Here is a 16,587-nt window from a genome sequence, read left to right on the forward strand (position 1 = left end):
TACCACACCACCATCTCACTTCCTCACCACATCACCAGCTCACCACCTCATATCTCACCACGTCACCATCCCATTGCCTCACCACTACATCATTTCATCTCCTCACCATATCACTACCTCAACATCTCACTACTCCACTACCTCACCATCTCATCACCACACCATCCTGCTATATTCACCACTACACCACCTTACCACATCACCCTCTATCCCATACCACCACACCACCTCCACACCACACCCCCTCACCACCACACCACTTTACCACCATAACCACTACCCCAGTACACCCTATATATTTGATGTATATGTTTCTTAGCATAAGATATTGTGAAGTTATGGACCAGAAGATATTTGACTTCCAATACTGATTCAACAGAAAAACACATCCATAGGCCTCAGCTACATATCCTGACAGAAATGGAAAAAAAAAAAAATATTTACTACATTTCATGTAAGCACTTCAATAAAATTTTTCTCTTAAGCTGAAATACTGTATCTTGACTCCAGATATCTTGGTATCTGGACATAAAGCCACACAATGATAGAGATACAAAGGCTTTGTTTATACATGGGTAAGAGTGATGCTTCAACAGTTACTTTATTCAGGGTATGGCAAAAATATCAGAATGCCCATCATTTTCCTTGGATGAGAAATCAACAACTATGGGCAGTTCTGACTACCTTCCTTATAGCAACCTTCTTTTAGCTGCTGGTGGAAGTATTTAGTCCAATAATTTGTTCAAGCAGACATGTTGCTTCTGTGGGGGAAAGAAAGCCCTGCCTGACTGGAACTCATACCATGTATCCTGGCCAAGGGGTCTCAGCTATGAGTACTAGAGAAGCTAGCACATGCTTTTACCTCATCAAACTCTAAAAAATTGGACAGCTTCTTTTTCTCCTGTACACAGGTGTCTAGATTCTTCCAAGATTCCTGTTAGCTGTTTTTACCTTGATGAAAATAAATGAGTTCTATCAAAATTTTGCTTCTATTACTTATCAAACTCCAGGAGGAAATTAGCCAAGTTCAGCAAAATATTGGCAAAATGTGCTGATGTTATTTTAAAACTTAGTCAGAAATAAACGTAACCAAAAGGCAACTACTAACTTTTGAATTGAGCTTAACTTTTAAAAACTATACACACAGAAATTCAGTTTCACTACAACTAATGCCAACATCCAAAATTCTTAAGGCTTTTAAAAAATGAAATACTTTCTTGTTTTCTTTTTATCTCCGCACCTATACCAAGATTATTAGTGTTTTGTTGTTGTTGTTATTCAAGAGATGAGGGCAGAGGTAGCAAAAGAAACATACACACATTTTTATACAACTATAAAGCAGAATTCAAAGAAACATGGCTTTCTTTTATTTTACCATAATCAGAAATATAAGTTTCCATTTTTCCATTGTGGTTTGAAACTATAACCTATGCAATATAAAATTTTAGTTTATGTAAGAACTTTAAGGATTACATTGTAGAGAGTTATAACTGATGACATAAATATCAAATTATATAATCTTTAGAAAACACTTATTTAAATCTTAAATATTATAATAATGCCCCATGATTTTGAATTAATTTCTAATTATGTATAGTATCTATATACCATAAGAATACAACCTTCAAGACTTAATCCTTGCTACAAAGTTCTTGTAAGGCAAAATTATATGGAATCAGATCATCTCTACTTCCTTCCAAAGTATCCTATCTTTTATTAATCACTAAGTTTATCAAAGAGAATCAGCTCTTTAGGTTCCTCTGTTTAGGAACCACACAATGCATTAGCAACTTTTAGGTTATTACCATACACAAGAAAATTGCATGTATATAGTTAAACCACAGAGGAAGAAAAGACGAAACTCATTGGGATTTGGCATCCATAGCCTGTCATCCCCACGTTTCTCATGTGGCCAAGCTCAATCCACGGCAGATCTTTCTGCACAAGGGCCTCAGTTGGCATTTGACTTTGTGACCAAGTAACATTTAATTACATGTACCCTGTAAATATACATGTGAGACTTTTATTATGAGAAACGTATTTTTTCTTTTTGAAAGTGACTAGAGACACTAGTTTTCAATAAATCCATTTCAAGCACAGCTGATATAAAATCAATTCATTCTTATGAAGAGGAAGGTATTTTCCTCCTTCTTTTCTGGCAAAAATGTCCCTTGACAGCTCTAATATGCCTTTTTCTCACTCTTGTTCTAGTCTCTCTCTCCAAGAGAAAAAAATCTGTATCATAAAATGAAATACAACTATCTACATTATAAAAATTCTACCCATGAATTTGTTATCAGATTAAATTATGAAACTGAAACTGAACAAAAGATGATATCTATTGTATTTCTATTTTCAAAAGGAAGGGAGCAGTCAATGTGATTTGCAAACTCTAATGCATATAAAAGATAACAGCATGATTTCCTCAAATACTTAAGAAGACAGACATCATTTTGAAAATGTATAAATTCATATGTAAGAGAATAGATATTGTGCAGTAGAAAAAAAATAAATTAGTATTATTCAGCTTGAAGAGTGCTAAGAGTAGATTTAGAAAGAGTCTTGAGTATAGGATATAGTGCATGCTTTATGTGATTTTACTGTTATTTGGGTATTTATAACCTGTCTTGTTCCAAAAGTAATTTAAGGCTGTTTAAAGGTATGAAATTAAGTAAGATATCAAGAATAAAAAGTGAGAGAGAAACAGTAAATGCAAGGGCAATGTCATAAAATAGGACTAAAAATGAGGCCACTATATTTATATTTTTAGGACCATTAAAGAATGCCATATATATATTTTTTTTTATTTTTTTTTTTTGCAGTTTTTGGCTGGGGCTGGGTTTGAAACTGCCACCTCTGGTATATGGGGCTGGTGTCCTACTCCTTTGAGTCACAGGTGCTGCCCAAGAATGCTATACATTTGAAGTAGAGTCGTCACAAAGCTGTCCATAAAGCTTTTTAGTAGTGTCTACAGAGAGGAAATCATGAAATTTAAATACAACACACACAGACAGTCACACACAGCCCTCACTCCCTATACATATACCTGCTTTGTTACAGAAAACCATAAACAAGCCAAACATTAATGCTCTAGAAAAGATCGCAAAGAATACTCACAAAGAAGAAACTTTATAGGGGAATGAAAATTGTCTGGCAACACAGACACCTTGAAAGTATTATGGTAAGTGAAAGAAGTTTTTCACAAAAGACTACAAGTTATAGGATTCTATTTTATATGAAATGTCCCTAATAGGGAAAATGCATAGCTGCCAAGAGCTGAGGAAGGAGGGAGCATGGCTTTAAGAAGATGCTAGTAATGGAAATAGGGTGTCTTTTGGAAGTGATAAAGAAGCACTAAAATTATTGTGGTGAAAGTTGCACAACTCAGTGAATATACTAAATTCAATTGCATACTTTAAATCGGTACATAGTATTTTATGATCTGGTAAGTGTATGTGACACAAAAATGGTATCAAAAAATATAACAATACCCTTACAGCAGACCGGTAGTTAGGAAACTCAAGTGTGTGTAGAAATCACCCAGAAGCTCATGTAAAGACTGAAGGCCCCACTCCCAGAGTTTCTGATGCAGTACATCTGCAGTGAGGCTGAGGATGTTTATTTCCAACAAATTCTTCAGTGATGCTGCTGCTGCTGGCTCAGGAACCACCGTTTGAGAATGAGTGCAAAAGACTTTGGATAATCAAAAGGACTCTTACTTTCTTCAATATCATTTGGGGATATCATGTCAATTCACAGTTTAGTAAAAATGATTTGATAGGAAGCCAATATGACAAAGAAATAATAGCAATAACCTGAACAGCAATCACCACCACACACCAGGAACAGCCAGAGTGACATTTAATATTTACCGAGCCTCTCCATGCAGTAAATACAGTGTTAAGTTCTTCAGTGATCAATCCTACTTATTTTAGCACTCAGCAACCCTTTTAGATGAGGATGCTGGTGAAATTATCACAATAACAGTTTGAATTTATTAAATATGTACTATACTCTATGCCCTTTTACCAATCTTTTTATGCACAATGTTTTATTATACAAAGAACCTGAGAGCTCTCAGAATTGCATTCCTACTGCTAAGACGTAAAGAAACCAGGTATTCTATCTCCTAAGTCCTTGCTATTAAATACTGTACTATCCTCTGGTAATGCACAATGGACACTAAAGCACTCTGCTTTCAGCTTAGTTGGCTTAATAGAGTATTCGGAGCAGTGATTGCCCCCAAACAATCCTGTAACCCTTGAGACACCACACGTGATTTGCTACCACTCATAAACTACCAATTTTCCAAATGATATTCTTTATAAATTATACTCTTGATCCCTATAACGATGCTGTTCACACTCATATGAATTCTGATACATTCACTGAATGGAAGAGTATGGCGGTGTTAATTGTACATGATGCATTTTTTTTTTTGATCATAGGGCTTTAGGCCATTATCCTTTGGGCATAAATGCATTTATACCAGAATTCAAACTTCTGTCATCTGTGATCTGATCAGGAGAAAAGTTAGCAATATTATGGCTGCTTTTCTGTAAACACTGTTGACTTTTAGTGCAGATTTTATTTAGAAATTGGCCTGTGAAGACTTCCGGTTTGTCCTCATGGACCAGAAATTGGAGTATAATAACCCAAATTTAAGTTAGAGGAGGACTGAAACCCTCATTGACAGTGTTTCCCAGAGCACAGAAAGCATTCTGATGGAAAGAAAGAATTTTTAGGCCATACACTGACAATACATTGATTTAATAGTTTTAGATTTATTTATACATGTGTAAGGACAAACATAACAGGAAAATGCAGTATATGAGCTCATGGCTACCACTGTCTAGGAAAAGACTAACATAAATAATTTTTCAGGTGGCATTTGTAGAAAAAAATCATTAAGTGGTTAAATAATGAGCTTTGGGAATTACTTACTTGACTCTCCCGTCTCAATCTTTCAGGGGCATAAAGTGACGTTCTAGGTTTAGACTTAACTGCTCCCCATACATCATCCTGGACAGCCTGCATCTCAGCCTTCTTTAATGAGAATGTAGCCTTTTCATTACTAGGGCCTGCTATGCCTCATTTTCCAAGTGCAAGGGCATCAATCATCTCCCCAATCAACTGCAGTTTTTTGTTTGTTTCTCAGCTGGAAGTTTTCTTCCCTGGTCTAAAATGGAGCTCTGCCCTGCCTCCCTGCTAAATAGTCTCACATCATGTCACAGGCTCCTGTCAAAACATGGTACATTTCTCCAATGTCTTATTCCAACATGCCGTCATTTCTTAAATAAAACAACAAAAATTGTTTTTAAAAATCTAGGCTTTCTGAAATATTCTCTTCTAAACTTAATGCACTGACCTCCCATAGAATATTCCTACACACACATGAAGAAAATTTTTCCTTGGGGCTACAGTGCTTTGTTACAAAAATAGAATAAAAACTTTGAAAACATAATGATCCTAAAATATATATGAATAAAAAATATATAAAACTAATATAAAAACTTGAAAAACAGCAATGTAAAAAGTAACATGAAAACTTGAAAAATACTTTACAACTCATATGATAGTTAATGTGTTAAACACAATAGTGGTTTAAAAATGCAGGAATCTTAACTTACATGCAAAACCCAAATAATAGGAAACATTAAAGATGAGATGAGTAGAAATCTATATGGCCAATCAATATTTTTAAACTGATGTTTTCTTTCATTTTATGTTACTGGAAAAATGAAACCAAGATATCACTTTCTCCCATCAAGATTGGCAAAAACTCTTATAAGAATTGGAGCACATAGAGAAATGGCAACGCAAGTGCCTGGCATAATTATAGAGTATTATTTAGTATAGCTATTTGGAAAACCAATCTAGCAGTATCTAGTAAAATTAAAAATATAAATACCTTTCCACTGATTCTCCATATGTGTGTATGTACTCGAGAGACTCTAGTACTCGTATTCATGGACATATACATGTGAGAATATCTATTACACTACTGTTCATAACTGAAAAATATCAGGAACAACTTCAAATTAAAGAAGGGAATATATTGTGATCTATTCTTACAAGTGAATATTACATAACTACTAAAAAGAGATAATTAGAACTAATATATAAACACATCTCAAAAACATGATATACGGCTGAAGAAAAGTTCAATGCAACACATTATGATATCATTCATGTGAACAGGAACATTTGATCAGTGTGATAAATAAATGAGCACTACTATTAGACTTAACACTTAGTCCAGATCTTCTTAACTCTTCCATTTACTTACCTAAATCCTATTCACACTCAAGACATGGTTTAAATCTTACCTCCCACAGGGAACGCCTAGGCCACAGTGATTCCTATTATTCTCTGAAGCACTCTAATAATTAACACTTCCTATGCTTATGGCTTCATCTCTCTAATATTACCCCTGTGAGGAATAATAAAGTTTCCTCCCATAGAATATTTAGTGTAATTCATGGTGTCAAGTACTCATTGAATCTGAGCTGCTATTATTATAACCTTTTCTCCCTCTGTGTAGCATAGGTTCTCCCATAATACATAATCAAAATATGCACTTTTGACTATGAAAATGACTATGAAATATTTCTAATAATGATCTACTGGCTCAGTGGCTCCTGATACATTATTTGCAGGATGTCCTAACTAGCTATAAAGTCTGTAGGCATTCAAGAGTTAGGTGTTCTCAAGATCCAACTGAGTGCTGAGAATTGCTCTCTGCAGACCCGAGTGAGCAGCACTAATCCCTATTCTGTCCTGAGCTGTTCCTAGATTCTCTGATGCCATAAATGGGGGACTAGCAAGATTTCCAAACCCTGAAATAGACACTGAGGGACACTTTAAACCTTTCAGAAACCAAGTCTTAATCTTGAGATTTTTCTTCCAGGACATGAAGACCGGGGAAATCCTCCAATTTTAGGAATATCCAAAAAGGTGCTTTACAGAAACATAGGATGGGGGAGAAGAGCAGGGTAGATGAGGATGGGAGAGTGTAGAGAGCCAAAGTAGTACTGCCCAAGAAGTGATTGTTTTGGAAAGGAGTGTACAACGTTGGTGGCTGCTCTTGATGACGAGCTCCATGCTTACAGGGTCTCATGGGACTGGGACAAGAAAAGGAATACTGCAATACAACCTCCATAGGTGACCACCTCCCTACACCGACCACCTCCTTAAATTGACCTAATTTTCATAGACCAGACGTGCACTACACATGTGTATCAGTACAGTAGGCCTAGTTGCTCATGTTGACCACCTCTATATGCTGACCAGTTTGTTACAGTCTCTTGGGTGGTCAACTTACAGCGGTTCTACTGTATATACAAAAATAAATTAGGGAAAAGACATAAACCTCAAAACCACTATTTTCTAATAGAATAATATGACAATGTATCTTGTTAAACTTTAATATAGGGAGAAGATCTCCTAAAATTGGGATCTATGTTTTTTTCAGGAAGTTGAAAGTTCTTTGTAGGCCATTCTTTGATTTCTCCAGTAAGATTAGGCCTCTTTGGTAGTTCATCTGTGGATGTCTTATTAAAAGATCATTGCTTCAACATGATTTTTAAGAATGCGCATTTTTGGTAGTATTTCTCATTTTACCCTAAGCAAAAACATCCTAAATAAGGTCAATTTTCAAGTTACTAATACTGACCATAAGATGAATGTGATCCAAACTGGGCTCATTCCTATCATTTGTTGCAGATATGAACTGAAGTAATGCAGTAAACAGGTCACTGAAATTCTCAAGGAAAAGGATGATACTTGGAGAAACTGTTCCAAAGTATACTATTCTTCACAAACACATCCCTTTAAAGCAGTCAAGAAATAGCTATAAACTTCAGTCACCTGTGTCTACAATGCTTATAATCCTCTCTAGTATTTGATATAGGATATAATGTGAAATAATAGCAGCTTTCCTCCAACTAGTATAAACAAAGTTAAAGGCAAATAAGCTCAAGTGTGAACAAGATTAAAGGAAATGAATTACCTTACTCAAAAGTGAACCCCACAACAGAGTAAGTCATAATAAATACATTTACGGGTTAAGGGTCATTTATTTATAAGGCAGAATATTTCATAAGTTATGCTACCCTATAGATAAACTGCAGATACAACATGATGAGAATGTGACATTCAGTAAGAGAATAACACTCAATAAGACTGATGGGCTTTTTAATCTGTCTCTTATACATTAAGTATTTATTAAAATAGAATAATTAAAGCTCTAGGTCTTAAGGGTGATAAATAAGTTGTATTCTGAAATGTATCCTGATTCATCTTACTACTGGCATACCAACTATGCTAATTTTAAGGAGCCATTATAGAATGACATGATGAGAGAGTAATATAGCATAAGATAAATAAAGGACAGACAATTAAGTAATACGGTTTCACATTGTTACTTTATATACACATAACCCCAGAGTTCCTGTGAAGGGAACTAATAATGAAATGGCATGCTTCTTTTAATTTACTTTACTGTGGCAATTAAATTTCCCAACACAATTATTTTATTGTTTAAACATGACATTTTTTAATAAAGTTGAATTTATTGTATTTTTAAATGTCTAATCCCAATCATCTATTAATCAAATGGAAGTTTTGAAAGTCCCTACTACAAATACTTCCTGCAAATCCATTGGGACAAGATGGTTCTTAACATTCAATGGAGAGTCCATAACTGAAAACTGAGTGTGATAATACCTTTTCCTTTTCCTTAAAAAGACAAAAAAAAAAAAAAAAACATACTAAACATACTGCCTATTATTCAGCCGCTGTTTTTTTTTTTTAATTCAGCTGTAGATGATGAGGGAAGAATATGACAACAAACACACTCAACATGCAAGGAAAAGACAGATATACCAGGCTTATATTCTTACAATAAATCCATTAAAATTAACTAGTGATTAAAATTAAAGTCACTTTAAATAAAGTAGAGTTTAGTCAAGTGCTTTTCCACCCTGGTTTCAGTGATAGGACTCCTGCCTTTTTTTTTTTTTCTTCAAGTTTTCTAGGTTTTTAATGGGTAATGTCTTGGTCTTATGATATAGACAATCACTAAGAGAACCTTAGGGAATCAGATCCACCCAAACACCTTAACTTTCTATTCTGAACAGGCTCTTCTGAATTTCAATCAGATTGCAGCTGAAGTAATGCTGGCTATCCAGAAAAAAAAGGAATCTGAAATTTTTGAAAACTATACAAAGGATGAATTCAGACGATGAGTTAAAGAGTTTGTTTATTGCCTATTTGTTTTTCAGTTGGGATAATAACCTCTGTAAAATGTTTACTTTCACCCCCTAGAATTTCTGCCTATAAATATATCTTAATAGAAAATTTCATACGCTTAATTCCAAAATGCCAATGTATATGCACAACTGTTAAAGACTGTATATAGGACTTGAATGTTTTAGAAACCTGTGTCATTCATTTATTCATTCATTGACTAACTATTGAGAACCCACTTTCACTAGGCACTGTTCTAGCTAGTGGGGATATAGTAGTGAACAAAGAAAAATACAAATCTCTGTCTTCATGGGGCTTATTGTGGTGAAGGGATTTTTGAATAAGCAGCTAGATGAAGTTTTATTTATTTTTATCTATAATCTTTTGGTCATTCATAAATAATTTGAAACTGCTACAGAGATAAACAAAATACAATAAAAATACAAGGAATAAAAAATAAAAATAGGAAAAGAATAATGATATTACATATTAAAACCTTGGGAGAACTTCTAAGGAATCCAGAGAAAAACAGCCTAAAAAATGGTTAGAATAATTCAAAGGTAAAATAAACTGGAACTAATGCAAATGAAATTAAAAAGTGTAGTAACTTCAAAAACATAAATTTTTTTAAAAACTTAAAAATCAAATTCCTTTAATAGTCTGATTTTTTTAAAATCCAGGGTTGTGGCACAGAATATATGTAATACTCTCAAAATTTATAGATCCCTGGATCCACCTCAGATCTTCCTAATTATAATTCATATGGGATCCAAAAGTATGTAGTTTTAAGATGTTCCAGTGGTTCTGATGTTCATTTGAAAGCTACTGGCTGTAGGCTGGGATTTCCCAGATGGCAGAGCAAAGAGCTTGGCAAATCCTCTTCCCCTCAAAAAACAGATATATTGTAAAATATTTTCAAACCCAGCACTTCATGTTATGGACAATGGACCAAAATCAAGCAACAATTTGAGAAATGTTTATTTATGAAAAACTGCCGTATGTGGTGTAGGAATAGGCATGTCTGTGGTGGTCTTGCCTGGCCCTGCTCCCACCCCTGACACTTCCCGTCAGGTACTACCCATCCAGGGATGCCTGAGGTCCCTAACTGGATTTGAAATACAGAGTGGAAAAATCCCACTTCCAGGTATTGTTAGAAACCTTAGTGTTCTTGGTGGCAAACAAATGCTGACAATTTCATGGCTAGCCTGAGATTTCACTGACATTTGGGCCATTCTCCAGAGCAGTGGATTAGCTGGAAATTTACCAGGGCCTTGATAAGCTTCCCCATAATTCTGGCTGCCCCAGAGAATCTAACAGGGCCAGGTGGAAATCGAAGGCAGCACAGACTTGCAAACTCCTGACCTTGGAATGGGCATCCCACCCACAGACACATACCTCTGCAAGGACTGGACACCTTACCTGACTGAGGGGTTTGAGCACACCTTCTGACCACCTTCTGACTGACCACTAAGACAAACTGGCATAGCGGCAACTGACCACTGTCTCAGAAAAGAACTAAAAATACAATGTTTTATACAATGAAGTTGCTACATGGTTCTGAAAAGCAGAAGGCAGCAGAATACGTTCCTGTGGAGATTTTTATTCATTTATTCAACTACAATTTATATTGATTTTACTCTAGATCAGATAGTGTGCTTCGTGCCTGGATATACTGGTTAACATGATAGATAAGGTTGAAATTAAAAGAGTTGGCATTCTAGAGCTAGAGCTGCCTCTTTACAAGGTGTCAAGAGTTGGGCAGACCACTCTGGTTTTGCAAACAGCCTTAATTCTAAAAGTATATATTTTTATATGACTTATATTTTGACTAACAGGTTCGAAGCAAATACCAAATAATTTTAAGTGACAGTATTTTATTTTATCTGGTACAAAAAAATGCCATTAAAATGACTCGCCTGAGCGACAGTGATACCCTGACTCATGAAAAAAATGGAAAAAGCCAGCCGGGCGCCACAGTGAGTGCCTGTAATCCCGGTGGCTTCCAGAGGCTGAGGCAGCCCGAGTCTGAGGTTGCGGTGTGCTACCACGCCCACTGCACTCTGCTCAGGGGCATAGGGTCCTGTCTCAACAACAACAATAAAAAAGTAAAGAAATAAAATATAACTAGGAGACCTAAGTTCTAGTGCTGGCTCTGATATTTCCTATCTGAGTAGTTGGAGCCAAAACACCCTGCAGAGTTCAGTTTCATAATTTGTAATATAAAATTTCAAAGGTGACTTTTTGATCTTAAATTTTATGATTATTTGTAAGAAATACAAATGATACACATTAACATCAGAAAGTATCTATTTAAAAAACCTACTCAGGCTTGCGATCATGAATATAATGCTTGCATAATTCGTACTGCATTCGTAAACACAAGCACATTTTTAAAGTACTATTTTTAAAGAGCTTGCTTTTTTTTTTGTGTGTGTGTGTGGTTTTTGGCCAGGGCTGGGTTTGAACCTGCCACCTCCAGCATATGGGACCGCCGCCCTACCCCTTTGAGCCACCAGCGCCGCCCAGAGCTTGCTTTCTTAAATGGGTAAAAATTTATATTTGAAATCTTATTCACAAGATTGGCCAGGACACCGTATTTTAATATGTAGTATTAGAGTCCAATCTTATGTCATAATATATTTACAAATATAAAACTATAAGGATCATAATTAGCTAGACTTTATTGTATCTGGAAGATCAGAATGTTAACATCATGACCTCCATTTATTTTTTATGTATTTACTAAATGTTATATAATAATTACCATGTGCCAAACAAAACCAAACATTGTTCTTATCTCTTTATACATACCAATTCATTTAGTCCTCAGGACACTCCTAAAAAGTGGCTGCTAATATCAAGCCTATTTTACAGATGAGGAACTGAGGGCCCCTTGGGTTGTCTACCTTGCCTAAAGAACTAAGACACAGTTGGAGACTAACTTGCCCATGGGTAATGTGTGGCACAAAGCATGGACTCACACTCAGCTTGCTCACAAGCCCCATCCTCATCTCTACCTTGCTATGTTGTTTATAAACCTATGGGTTTGTGTTACAAAACAGAATAGCCAAGGAGAGAAATGAAGGCAGTTATTACAAAAAAAAAAAGAACACGTCTTATTTTCTTTAAATACATGCATACATACATACAAAACCAAAATTAGATGACAATCACAAGAGTAGCAGGGATATGGAAGGGAAAGCCTTTAGGGTTTTTAGATCAAATTTCTAAATTTGAAACACATTCTACTTAGTAAAGCATTACAAGTAAGGAGAAGCAAGAGTCTCATGTGCTCAATTCTGATATGAGGACAACTGATGCCGAGTACATGGGGAGGAGAGGGAGAAGAGGGGAGTGGAAAGAAGGAAGGAGGGACAACAGGGGTTGGGGGTCACGCTGTGTGACACACCTCTTGGAGGCGGGACACAATTATAAGAGAGACTTTACCTAACAAATGCAATCAGTGTAACCTGGTTCTCTATAGTCCCAGTGAATCCTCAACCATACAAAATAAATAAATAAATAAATAAATAAATAATGTTGTGTGTCTTGTAACTACTTACAGGCCAAGAAAATTTGTTTTTCAGGTGTCAGATATGACATAAATAAATAAATAAATAATAACTTATTCTCTTCTCTCTACTTTAAATAAAAATAAGCACCAATCTCACCTTCCACCCTATTAGTCATTAACTCACTTTTGTCCCATGGTGTCCCTAGCCTACAACATCATGCACACTTGCTTTCCTCACCAAAACACCTTTGTTTCATCCATAGTGACATTTATATTCTTTTTCTGCACATCTGAAGATTTCACACTCAGATTCTGTATTTTCTCTGTTAGTGCTGAGAGATTATTTTTGAAAGAAGTTTTATATCAACCAAATGTGTTTTACATGGCTGAGATGTTCATGTCAGGTCTCTAAGACATCCTCATACACTTATGAAAAAATTATGATAGAATTCCACTGAACAATGAAAATGCCAAGATACATGAAATGAGGTAAGGCAGAGGACTTCAGAAACTTCTCATTAGGGGGAAAACATACAGGCACAGAACAAGCACAGGCATACATCAGCTTCTCCACTGATAAGCCTGCAGCAGTTAAAAGAAAAACGGGAGCTAATGGCATGCCAGACAGGAGGCTGCCCTCTCTTGTACCTCACAGGACATTCCCTTCTGAAAACCCGAAGCCTGTCCTGCACTGCCTGGTGTGTTCTGAGCTAGTCTTTGTAGCGAAGAGATAATTTTGCTTAACTTTTTAATTAACATGTGTCCTTGCTGATAGACATTGTGAATGAGGCACTTTTTCCTTCCCATTACGGCTTAGACTTTAGATTTAATTACAGTGGAAATGAATCAAGAAACATAACTTCGGGCATAGTATTTTAAATGTCAGCAGAGTAACAATATTCATTTTCTAATTTAAAGTGTTGGTGTCATTCCATCTTTATGGGGAGAGATATGAAAATGATTTTAAGAAGGCGGTTATTGACCCAGAGACCCTGCGGTCCATGGGAAGATCACCTATTAGTTGAATCCATAAAGGCGTTATATGGATAATGTCTTGGCCTTATTGTGTGTCTTGTAACTTACAGGCCAAGAAAATTTGTTTTTCAGGTGTCAGATATGACATGTTCAGGCCCTTTTAACTTAAGCTAATGAGCAAATAAAATCTCACATAGAATTGTAGGTATTATCCAATGTGTTCAGGGACACATTTTCTTTTATTACCTAAAAAGAGCCGAAGAATAGAGATAGAAATGAAATTACGTACAGGTAGAGATAACAGTACTTTAATCCTCTCCTCATGAGCTAAAAGCCATGGAAACAGCCAAGTTCCTAAATATTTAGTCCTCCAGTAAAATAGATATTTTTTGGGGGAGGGGAAACTCAAAATGACCTTAAAAAATGTGATAACATATGGAATTAGGGAATACCTTCTCATGCAATCCAGTGCTCGGATGAAGAAGTCTTTGTGCAGCTGGTGCTCATCCCTCAAAATGGAGCACTGCTCGAGTGTCACCGACATTGAAGTCCGGTCTTTGGCACTTTTGCAACAGGTGAAACGAATACCATTTAGTTTGCGACAAATCTGCAACAGACATGTTGAAACAGTTTATGGCTTGTGTACATGACTATAGAGTGTCGGCCTCCTCCAAACACTTCTAATCTACACATATCAAATAAGCTTTGGCTTGTTAGTTATAGTCAATCGGTTCAATCCGCCCCATCAAAAGTAAGAATGTGACCTTTTTTCCAAAAGCCAGTGGAATGGATCTAGTTCACCTATTTCTTATACATGAGGTATAAGACCTTTGAAGTCATGTTATGTGAAGTAACCAGCCATATGGGGTAGGGCTCCCCGAGAGGGCACCTGGTCTGCAGCAGATGACAATGACAGTAACAGTGTAGGAATAACAACTTAATTATAAAGGGGGAAAATCCTACATTCCCTGGATCAGAGACTTGCTGTGAACCCTAAGTAGCTGAGAATCTTGTATTTTGCATTTACAAAAACCTTTGCTAGTCTTGGTTTTATGTCATGAGATTTTAAATGTCTACACGGTGCCTCAAAACAGATAAGAAACAGATCATAGTCACCAAGAATGAGAAAACGGAAAATGGCCACTGTTTAGTACACGTCTACTATGTACCAGGTACAAGGCTAAGATAGTTCATAGATTTTCTCTTTCAATAAACTTCACAGCAACCTTAGAGGAAGGTCTGATTATTCTCATGTTTACAAAGTGACAAAGCTGAGGTTTAGGTAGGTTAAGTAATTTGCACACAACAGAGCAGAACCAAAACGCAAACACAGATCTGCATGAGTTCACAGATGAAGTCTTTTAACTTCTGTTATGTTCTGTTTCTCTCTATAATTCTTTGTTTTGTTATTCCAGTTTAAATCGAGAAGAATGACTGAGCAGCAGCACTCTGTCATCTCACTGCCTTACAGTTAACAGGTAGCATCACTTCATTCCTTTCTCTTCTATCCCATGGTAGAGTTCTGATATGAGCTACTAATAATTAATATTAATTTGAATGCTAATCAATGTACATTTAAAATAAATCTAATGTGATGTAGCAAAGGCCTGTTTTATTATCTGTCATCAATGATACCTTAAAAGTTGCCTAATTTGAGGAGAAAGCATAATAATGCAGTGTATTAAGGTTTTTTACTATGATTTAATTGTGATTCTGATAATTAAACTAGGATTTATACATCTCTATGAATTTAGAACTTTGGCACTTTCTATTTCCAATATAAGTGACCAGAGAATGATTGCACCATATAATACATCTAAAAAATTCTAATCTTTTCAAATAAACAATATTTCATCTCTTAAAAAATCTTGACTATAGTCATAGCAACAAAGTAGGTATTATTTCTAAAAGGACTTAATATTATTTCAAATTTATTGTCACTATTATGTACACCTATCCTACTTAAAAGATTTAATATCCTAAGTTTAAAGTCAAGTGGAGGTTAGACAATTCCAACCAAGTAGTAAGGCTAGGTCTTGATTTCTGAATTTCCTCTTGAACTACGTAAGTTTGATTTTAAATACTTGATTGACATTTGCCTCTTTAAATTATCATTTGTACTATTTACATTGAATAAAGATAAAACCAAATAACGTTATATTTTTCATTAAGAATATGAAACATTAAAAAATAATAAAAAAGGTAAAACATTTAACGAAAATACCATTTCATTAAATAGATTTAAAGAAGAGGAAGGAAATAGAAACAGAAATTAAAGATTTTTGGAAAATGTCAAAAAGAGTTTCTAAATTTCTTCCTTTTAAGAGTATTGTTAAGGTCTTTGGTTTAAGAATAGGATATTGAAACTGAGGTATCTGCCTACAGAAATTCTGCTAAAGATCCATTCAGTAGTAAGTTGTGAGTAAGCCGTATTTAGTCAGTATATATATTTTAAAAAAAATCTTAGAAATGTATGAGATTTCAGGAAAACGGTTGTATTTGATATATGCAAATGGAAACTTGCATATACCAAGAGAAAAATGCGCATTTGTTTTTGCACATGTGTTTTTAATGTGCCTATTTATATAACTTCACAATATGTATATAATGAGATATATTCCTAAATTGTCAGATGGCCTTGGTAAATGACCAAACTACCTTTATGCTATCATCTTATCAGTAAAATATAAAACACAACTTATGATTTACTACTGTGAAATTTTTGTTAGAATTAACAACCATAGTAGTCTTTGAAGAGACTAGAAAGAGAAGAGACAAAGAAAAGCTGGGAAAGAACTTTTAAAAGCAACCTTCATGTAATATAGTACAGTGCTAAATGGGACCAGTGG

At 35.3% G+C, this 16,587-nt stretch overlaps 1 protein-coding gene across 5 annotated transcripts in view; it reads right to left on the minus strand.

Moving 5' to 3' along the window:
* INPP4B (inositol polyphosphate-4-phosphatase type II B) overlaps positions 1-16,587 on the minus strand; it is an 881,338-nt gene that overhangs the window by 36,230 nt on the left and 828,521 nt on the right. For all 5 annotated transcript variants that reach the window (XM_053582182.1, XM_053582180.1, XM_053582181.1 and 2 more), the window contains one exon: positions 14,191-14,345. In XM_053582182.1, the coding sequence (XP_053438157.1) occupies positions 14,191-14,345 (155 nt within the window). The remainder of the gene's footprint in view (positions 1-14,190; positions 14,346-16,587) is intronic.

Source organism: Nycticebus coucang, chromosome 1, assembly GCF_027406575.1.
Source record: "Nycticebus coucang isolate mNycCou1 chromosome 1, mNycCou1.pri, whole genome shotgun sequence".
Classification (NCBI taxonomy): domain Eukaryota; kingdom Metazoa; phylum Chordata; class Mammalia; order Primates; family Lorisidae; genus Nycticebus; species Nycticebus coucang.